At 35.5% G+C, this 10457-nt stretch overlaps 1 protein-coding gene across 2 annotated transcripts in view; it reads left to right on the top strand.

The window, feature by feature from the left end:
* The window catches only part of glis3 (GLIS family zinc finger 3), a 34690-nt gene extending 24647 nt beyond the window's left edge, over positions 1 to 10043 (top strand). Inside the window, exons 9-11 of one of the 2 annotated variants that reach the window (XM_051911076.1) lie at positions 3954 to 4066; positions 6949 to 7113; positions 8730 to 10043. In XM_051911076.1, coding sequence (XP_051767036.1) covers positions 3954 to 4066; positions 6949 to 7113; positions 8730 to 8854 — 403 coding nt within the window. In that variant the 3' untranslated portion in view covers positions 8855 to 10043. The remainder of the gene's footprint in view (positions 1 to 3953; positions 4067 to 6948; positions 7114 to 8729) is intronic. The other variant, XM_051911075.1, reaches the window with a different exon arrangement.
* Positions 10044 to 10457: the final 414 nt, after the last annotated feature.

Consider the following 10457-nt stretch of genomic DNA (forward strand, 5'->3'; position numbering starts at 1 on the left):
AGAGTCAAATTTGACTTTAAAATCAAGCTGAGCTTTAAAGTCGACATGAAGTGGAAGTTTCGCGATAATCTTTTCTTCTCTATTGTGTCGTATATCCGAGTGAAATGCTTCTCAAACAAGAACAAATGTAGGGCGGGGCTTGATTTTGTCTGTGAGGAATTGATTGGATGGTTGCGGTTTGCTATTGGTGGATCTCATGTGAGTGACAGGTTGCCCCGCCCTCATCATCAGAGAAGAGAAGAGATGCTGAAAGAGGGAGGAGAAGATATTCTGATTCAAGATTACCAGGAACATGAATTTAACACAATAATAATGTGCACCGATAAATCATTTAGAATAATCCAGGGCTCCAGACTAACATTCGAGAGCAGGAGCACCGGTGGCACTAAGTTCTACAGATGGTGGCGCCAGCACCTGATTTGGTAGTGCTGGGGGATTTTTAATCATAAAGTTAATTTAATCATAAAACTACTATTGTTTTACATTAATCTAATAATATTACATGTTTGTTTACTAGAAATTTGTCAGGTAAACACTGAGCTTGAATTGAGATAGCGATAACTTTTATTAACAACAGTAACGTGCAAAATCCTCATTTTTGTAAGGAAAATTTAAATATTCTACTTTTATTAAATGTACCATTGTTCTTCTATAGTATCATACTGAACTGACCGACAGCTTCAGTGATTATGAAAGGAGCACTTTTGTCTTTGGTGTAATTCAGTCACAATTTGAAAAAATTATTTTTAGTTTTTACGAGATTTTGTGACTTCCTACTTTTTTCCATATATTAGAGAGTGGAAATGGCTAATAAGTCAATAAGTGCTCCTCTGCCACCATCTACTGGTTATAGTGGTAACTTTTTTTAATAAAAGTGTTTGTTTTCCACTAAGTGTTAGTTTTCCTACATCTTTAAAGGGTTAGTTCACCCAAAAATGAAATTTCTGTCATTAATTACTCTCCCTCATGTCGTTCCACACCCGTAAGACCTTCGTTCATCTTCAGAACACAAATTAAGATATTTTTGATGAAATACGAGAGGTAAATGACTTGTCCATAGACAGCAATATAATCAACACTTTCAAGGTCCAGAAAGGTACTAAAGACATCGTTAAAACAGTCATGTGACTGCAGTGGTTCAACCTTAATGTTATGAAGAGACGAGAATACTTTTTGTGTGCAAAAACAAAACAAAAATAACCACTTTATTCAAAAATCTCTTCTGTGTCATTCTCATACGTTGTTTACGTCCAGCGCTTCCAGGTTCTACATCAGCACACCAACTCAGTATTAGCCGGCTCCTGCGTCAGTATCACATGCATGTGTCGTGCTGATCACATGATCAGCTTTGGCCAATACTGAGCCGGCATTCGGACGTTAACACGGAAGCCTTCACTGTGTTACTGTGTCACCTGTGTAAGGATAATGACACAGAAGAGAAGAGATTGTTGAATAAAGTTGTTATTTTTGTTTTATTTTTGCGCACAAAAAGTATTCTCGTCTCTTCATAACATTAAGGTTGAACCACTGCAGTCACATGACTGTTTTAACGATGTCTTTAGTACCTTTCTGGACCTTGAAAGTGTTGATTATATTGCTGTCTATGGACGAGTCATATACCTCTCAGATTTCATCAAAAATATCTTAATTTGTGTTCTGAAGATGAACGAAGGTCTTACGGGTGTGGAACGACATGAGGGAGTGTAATTAATGACAGAAATTTCATTTTTGGGTGAACTAACCCTCTACAATTCATCACATTAAAAATAACATTAAAATTGGATGATATTTAGAGCTTTGAAGTGCTGGAAAAAGGGTGAAGCCCTTGAAAAGTACTTGAATTTCACTCTTATATTGTAAAAAAACAAACAATTAGACTATTTCTGCCACAATTCCATGGTTACATTTAGCATTACTGCATTAAATCCATGGTGAATGTTGGTGATTTGTGGACTGAAAAGACTTCTATAACTTCATCGCACAATGTTTCTCCTGGTTTCCACATCAGCGCTGTTTGATCTGATATCTGTGGTTAATAACAGAATTCTACTTTGAATATGAATGCCTCTCACAGCGATATCATTAATATTTGATCGAGATTGGTTTCATTCCACTTTCGTTTCGTTAGCCGTTTGATGTTTCTCATATGCAACAAATTTAGTCACACTGACAGGAAAAAAGGTCAGAAAATGCAACCATTTGGTCGCAGTCTGGAGTCCTGTAAACACTGCAATATTACATTTAAAACAAAAAAAAGAATCATCAATTTTGTTTTCATGGTGACTTTAATAGTTCTGGTCATGCCAGCCTTTTTATGACTCACTGTGTAAGTGATATGTTCACAAAAACACTACAGATGTGGATTTTACTAATTTAATCTAATGATTTACTGTCAGCGTTTAAGGAAACAATAACTGCATTGGATTTCCTCACAAACGAGTGCGTATGTGAGCTTTCTCTCCCCTGAGAACAGCCTCTTTTCTCTACAACGTCCCTACTGGGCTCAAAATTGCGAGCAAGTTCACTTTGGTGTCTGAAAGAAATGCAAAAGGAGAAAAGACGGCCGTTCATGCATCTACGACTGGAGAAAATGAAAGTACATTTGTATTCACTCAAAGATCAGAGCGGTGAAAGACAGGTTAGCCGCGACGTGAAGCTGGCATCACTTCTGTGCGCCAGTGTCTGTGACAGTCCTTTCAAGCTTGATGAATCGAGTCTAATAATCCACTGAATGCCGTATGTTTTTTTCCTATCACTATGTTTTTGGTGGAAGCTCAATTGGAGCAAGTTGCCACAGACTGAATCACTGTCTAGTTTACATTCATTTCAAGTTTCACTTGGCGGAGTGAATCGCTCTGACCGATTCAAAAGCTTCAACGCTCTTTTCTTTTTCTCTGGTCTGCGACAAACGCATCGCTGGTTGTCATGGCTTTATGGCTGCGAGCTCATAGTTGCAATAATCTGACTCAAATAAAGCAGGCTTTTCTCTGGTGAAAGGCTCCACTGCGCTTTTGTGTGTTTTACACATCCACTGTGGCAAAAGCGTTTGGGGAGAGGTTTATATTTTTGGACGCGCTCGCAGACACACATTCCACTTCAAAGGCACAGAGAGGAACCTTTTCTGCCTTTCTGGAAGCAGATGCACATTGTCCCGGCATCAGCGGTAGGCACGCCATGCGCCGCGGGATCCAAGCAAGACAATCGGCTTGTGAGATCAAGACCTGCTCTGCCTCATTGGTCCCGTGTTAGCCGACGCTATAGCCACCGACCGGAGAGGACCAGGAATTCAATAAGTGAATCATGCAATGCAATGGGATTGCTGTAATTACCTCACTTTGTGCTAAATCAGTTGTGAAATACCTCTGACCTCTGTTTTCCCAGATTTTACTCTGTTAAAAGCAGTTCTTCTGTTCCTGTGCCACTGTACTTTTTACATCCAGGAAAAAAACACAATATTGCTTCAGATACGTTTGGTTCAAACGTTTCAAAACGAGCGCTGAAAGATGTCTATTTACAATATGTTTTTGAAGCGTTGATCATTGTAGCCAATCACAGACATATCTGTTGAGCATGTGAACACAACGGCCGATCAGAGGAGTTTAAGAATCCGCTCAACAGCGCTCAAAACTGGTACTTTTGACAACACTGCTATATGTAAATAATTCATGAATAAGCAAAACTATAAATAAATTGACAACAAAATGCACTTAACACAGATTAAAGCTTTACTGATATGTAAATATTTATGCATAAAGCATATGTATGTAAAGTTTTAAATGATGAATTGCATTTGAGGTTTGCATAACCTTGAAAATATTATGAAAATACCATAACAGTATGGTTAGAGGTCACTAAAAGTGCATAAACAGTTTCATTATATGATGAGTAAATGATGCCATTTCTTTAAAATGCAAATATATGATTGATTATTGTAAAACCATGTCATTTCTCAGGTGTAGGGTTCCTGTGTCGTCTTCATCACCTCACCACAGTCTGACCCTAAACACTCACAAACTGCCCAGATACTCCAACCATCCCAGAACATCCCAGCCTGCGGTTCAGGACAGTACGTGTTTTCTTTAATACCTTTAATCCATTTCATATATGATTTACATGCACACTCATAATACGATTATAATGAATAAACAGACATGTAAACACCTTAAAGGTGCAGTAAGCAAATTCTGAGAACGCTGTTGAAAATGGATCGGACAGAGCACCAAAACACACTCGTAGCCAATCAGCAGTAAGGGGCGTGTCCACTCATGAGGGGGGAGGTGCCTGTGTTGCATAGCGTGTTGTTGCACATGTAAGCATAGTCAATATTGTAAATAAAATGATTACTGCATGAAAATGTTCCTCAAATGAAGTTTCCACATTTAAATGTACTTAAGTATTATAATGTTTTAGAAATACAAATGAAATCAAGAGACAGACTTCGTAAAGCAACCTGTTTACAACCACCTAGCAACATACCAGAACATGGCGGCTGCACGATTGGGGAGAATAATCAAATTGCGACTTTTCTGATAGAAATTGCAATTTCAATTTAAAGGCCCACTGAAGAGCGTTGGAACGCACAGCATTATTCAGTGTGTTGACGTAATTTCAACTGAAACAGGAAGACAGGGCGATATATCGAACAGCCCCGCCCCTTTTTTAAAATAGCCAATAGCGTTTCGTTTATGTTACAGCTCGGCCAGAGCCGTTAGCCGTTTCCTTCTAATCTCTAACCGTTTCTCCTCCTAATGTCCTTTATATCGCTTTAATATACAGCATTCTGTGCAGAATTCATATGGGTCCGATACCTTTTGTGGTTTGTGCCGACTCGCACATATGATCCGCTTTCGTGTCTCTGGACCGGAGCAGACTGTGCTCGCGTTGCGGCAGTTCATGTGACACTAACGCAAAAACAGACTTCATTCACGTCAAAGAAAAGCCTATTTACACTGTCTGAATCGTTCCCTATTCTCCATATAGTGCACTATGTGCCATTCACCATGTAGAAACTAGTAAATGTGTGAGCAAATGACCGATTTCAGCTGCAGCTTTAGCATCTGTAAGAGTGTAGGAGGAGGCGGGACTTCAGATTCTAGAGAGCATTTGATTGGACCAAAGATTTGACGAGAAACTGAAGTCCGATGTGATGTCATGAAAATCCGTGATCCATTTTAGTGGAAGTGAGAGACTGAAAGATTTGAATGCTTATATCTCCTAAATGCGAATTTTGTTATTGTTTTGGAACACACCAGCTTATTCATAACATTAAGACTAACATATTCATACTAAAAGATAAAAAAACTTTAATTTTGATTTCAGGGGGACTTTAAAATGCAATTTAAAAAAGAATTCCAGGTTGCTTGTATGTACAATTTGGCCAACATTTGAAGATTATATATAAATATGGCTATAAAATAATAATAATAATAATGAATTATTATTATTTAATAAATATATTATTATTTGTATTATTATTAAATACAAATATAAAAATGTACATATATGTATATATAAATACAATAAAAAAAATTAATAAAAACAAAAGAAACATTACTATTGTAACATTTCACTGTAAAATTATTTTTTAATTATTATTTTAGAAAGATAGTAATAATAACTATTGACATTTTGAAAATGACAAATATTAATAAATTTAATAAATATTACTTGCATTGTTATTATTAAATAAAAATATAAAAATGTACATACGTTTATATAAAATACAAATATATAGTTTATATATTGAATATAAAATAAAATTAATAAAAACAAAATAAATATTACTATTTTAACAGTTCACTGTAAAATAAAAAAGTATTTTAGAAAGATAGTAATAATACATTTTTGAGATAACAAATAATAATAGTAATTAATCAGTTATTATGATTATTATTTGATAAATATTTGCATTATTATTATTATTTAATAAAAATGCACATAAACACATGTATATATTAAATACAAATATATATTTTATAAATGTAATATTTAATTTTTTTAGTATTTTAGAAAGAGTAATAATGTCAACATTTTGAGATTATAAATAAATATGGCTATAAAATAATAGTAATTATTATTATTGTTTAATAAACATTAATAATTATTATTAAATATAAATATGTACATATTCATATATGTATATATAAAATACAAATATATTTAATGTTTAATATAAAATAAATTTAATATAAACAAAAGAAATATTACTTTTGTAACATTTCACTGTAAAAAATGTATTTTAGAGAGATAGTAATAATAACTATTTTACATTACAACTGTAAAAATACAATACTAATATGTGTCTTAATTTTCAAACATTAAACCATCAAACTTTTATTTTGACGTAAGCCGAAGGAGCCCTTAAAGCTTCACTTTTGTCAATAAGTGTTTCTCATTGCAAGTTTGTGAAGATGGTTGGTGTTTGTTTCGTTCTCAAAGCGACGCAAACATCAGATCACGTGTAAATGAACACAGTGCCTGAAACACACAGCTTGATAATCGCACTAAGCCATATCACGATTTCAGTTTTTATTTTGCTTAATCGTGCAGTCCTACAGAACACCAACAGGCAGCAGATCATACGACACTATATATAAGCACATTTCCATATAAGCCATATGTGCAGTAAGCAGATGCAAAATGCATATTTAAGACGTGACCGTAAGCGGAGAACAGACCGATCAGCACTGAATGATTCACAAATTGGTCCTTCCACTCTTAGAGCAACAGATGGCAGATGTCTGTCAGGCGAAGTCAAAAATAGATACATGTATAATCTCATCGTACAGATTGTATAAAGTTTTCCCAAGCTCAAATGAGGGAATATCATTCATGCTACTTTCAATCTTAAATTAATGACAATAGTTGGATTACAGCAGTTCGATTGTAACGTAACTTTGTCGTGTTGTGAATAATCAAATGTCGTAATGTTTTTGCATGAACACTCAGGTTTCTCTGGTGATGCCCGGACCGTGTTCTCATACAGTGACTCACCGCAGGCCGCCAAGCAGATTTCTTCCTTTTCCATGATGCAGATGCCCATGTTTGAGGACAATCTGGTCTCCTCAGACGCGTCTCAGCCCGAGCTCGACCTGCTCCACAGAACCATCACTGGTAAAAACACACACAAATACTATAAATCATCGTGATATGCACTGCTTATGGTGCATATTTTCTTCCGGGAACGAACATATCACATTATTCCTCATTTAAATAATTCATACGCAGAATAAAGGGGCGGGGCCTGGTTGAGTTAGTTTGTAGAGTGTTGAAACTGCCGGTTATGGTAAGGGGAGGGACACTTCCCAAACACCAATCACAACACACTGCCTTTCAGAAGGAGGGGCTTCATAGAGACAGGAACTAAACAGAGCGTTACTGACAGACTGGGAAGAGAGGAGCTGAACAATGGAGAATATGAGGAAAATAATCAACATTTAAACAGGAAAACCTGTTCTAGTAGAGCCCAAAAACAACAAGAGGGCATAATATGGCCTCTTTAACGCTGTATCAGCATCAAAGACTATACATGGAAAACTCAAAATTAAATAATCATAATAACTATAATATTTCAATTAATTGTATACAATCAAGAGGACATATCATGAAAATCTGACTTTTTTCATGTTTAAGTGCTATAATTGGTGCATCTACCAACCCAGAAAACGTGAAAAGACAATCCAGTAACTTTGTTTTGACAACCCTTTCTCTGCAAGCATGTGAAAAAACGAGCCGCTCAGATTTCACTCCCCTAGTGACGTGGGATCTTATTATAATATTACTGCCCCTTAATCTGCATGTTTCCACCCATGGTGCCGCCATTTTGTTTTCACAAGCGACAACCAGTCCTAACACCATGCCAAAAGTTTGAGCGAAGCATGCTAACTGTTCTGTCATTGGCTGCACAGATGAGCACTGAACACTGTTCAGAGTCTCGTTAGCTTGGACAGCCTGAAGTTGACCCTGACAAGCTCGATTGCTAAAAAAGGAGTTAAATATTAGAAAAATATTAGACCATTCACAGCATTTGATATCAATCATAAACGTTAGCCTGGTGTGTATGACTCTGTTTGGCAAACAGGTACGATATGTATAGTGGGCGTCCATACGGGTTTTGCACAAAAGATTAACATGACGGCACATGCTAGTGGATGAGTTGAATCAACTCCACAGCAACTACATAAATTTATCCACTAACCATTCAGAAACGTCTAAAAGTTGTAACTTCTTCCTGAGTCTCTCCATCAGTGTCGACTCCGGTTTGAACAATGTAAGGCTGAACACCGTTACTGACAATCCTCATTTTGGCTGCGTGAGATTCTCCAGCTTTGTTGTTGTTGAGCGACCGAAGCGTGAGCTGTTAAAGCTCCGCCCTCTTCTGGGAAGGGGGGCGGGAGCAGCAGCTCATTTGCATTTAAAGGGACACACACAAAAACGGCGTGTTTTTGCTCACACCCAAATAGGGGCAAATTTGACAAGCTATAATAAATGATCTGTGGGGGATTTTGAGCTGAAACTTCACAGACACATTCTGGAGACACCAGAGACTTATATTACATCTTGTGAAAGGGGCATTATAGGTTTCCTTTAACGATATTATATCTACAAACAAAAATATAACAGTTTGATAAAAATTCTAACATTTTCCCTGGAAAAACCTTTTTAAAATTTTTCATTAATATACTTTCTGAATAAAACCGTTGCCTATTATCGTGTGTTTGTGACCGCAGTGTTTGATTGCCAATCCGGACCGGAGGGGTTTTTGGGAGAGCAGCTGCCTTCGGTGTCCGAGGACAATTATCTTCACATCCCGAGATGCCCGAGCCGGACCTCATGTGTCTTTACTGAAGGATGAACACTTCCTCTCCAGCGGATCATCAACCCAACCAGTTATTTCCAGTGTGTTTGTGTTGTTTAAATCATTGATGAAGAACTTTCCTGAAGGACACTTGATCATGTGAGAAATGGACTTCAGATGCAGTATTTGGACATTTAAGCCAAACTTAAACTGTAGATAAAATATCAAAGCAAGCGTCTTCATCTGTGGATCTTTTTTTTTTTTTTTTTTTTAAACCAGACAAACTTCTTTTTGCCAAATGTTTAGCTTAAAAAGCATGTTTGTGCATCTTTCCTTACAATAAATGACACATGCTTCGATGTTTTAAAAGTAACAAGTGTTTTTTCATGAATAAGCAAAACTATAAATATATCATGTCAACAAAATGCACTTAACACAGATTAAAGCCATACCGATATGTAAATATTTATGCATATGTTTGTACAGTTTTAAATCATCTTTGAACATTGAGGTTTGCATTATAACCTTGTTTAGCTCTTGAGTTGTGCATTTTATTTATAGATAAAATGTTTAAATTCCTCCAAAACAGACCAGAATGTCAAAATATCATTGCTTTTTCTTAAATGCTCTAATCTCAGCGAATTGTTAACATTAAATTTAATGATTTTCTTTTGGAAAACATACATATCTAAAAGTTTTTGCAAGAAAAAAAGCATCTGTTGTAAAAAGTAAGGTAACACTTTATTTTCAGGTGACGTAGTTACACGTTACTACATGTACTTACTATAGTAATAACAGTAAATTATGCATAATTACAAGTAACTAGTCCTAAACCAAACTTAAACTGTAAAATGTCATTAGATAAAATATCAAAGCAAGCGTTTTTATCTGTGGATCTTTTTAAAACATCACTTTTGGACACAAAACTTCATTTCCAAACATCAGTTCTTTTTTTTTTTTTTAAAAAACCAGACAAACTTCTTTTTGCCAAATGTTTAGCTTAAAAAGCATGTTTGTACATCTTTCCTTACAATAAATGACACATGCTTCGATGTTTTAAAAGTAACAAGTGTTTTTTCATGAATAAGTATAAATATATCGTGTCAACAAAATGCACTTAACACAGATTAAAGCCATACCGATATGTACATATTTATGCATATGTTTGTACAGTTTATCAACTACAATCATCTTTGAACATTGAGGTTTGCATTATAACAGTTTAGCACTTGAGTTGTGCATTTTATTTTGGGATAAAATTCCTCCAAAACAGACCAGAATGTCAAAATATCATTGCTTTTTCTTAAATGCTCAAATCTCAGCGAATTGTTAACATTAAATTTAATGATTTTCCTTTGGAAAACATACATAGGGCTATCTAAATGTTTTTGCAAGAAAAAAAGCATCTGTTGTAAAAAGTAAGGTTTCTACATGTACTTACTATAGTAATAACAGTAAATTATGCATAATTACAATTAACTAGTCCTAACTCTATAGTAAGTACATGTAGTTATTTAATACTTATTTAAAAATTTCCTATGAGGGTTACTCATCTGATTCTCATTATTCAGCATAATTCATAATAAGTGAGGTTGATTTTTGCATTTCCACTACAAACACGTGCTTTTGAGTGCAAGGGAAAGTGGTTTCTGCTTTGACG

This window comes from Ctenopharyngodon idella, chromosome 10, assembly GCF_019924925.1.
Source record: "Ctenopharyngodon idella isolate HZGC_01 chromosome 10, HZGC01, whole genome shotgun sequence".
NCBI classification, from domain to species: Eukaryota; Metazoa; Chordata; class Actinopteri; order Cypriniformes; family Xenocyprididae; genus Ctenopharyngodon; species Ctenopharyngodon idella.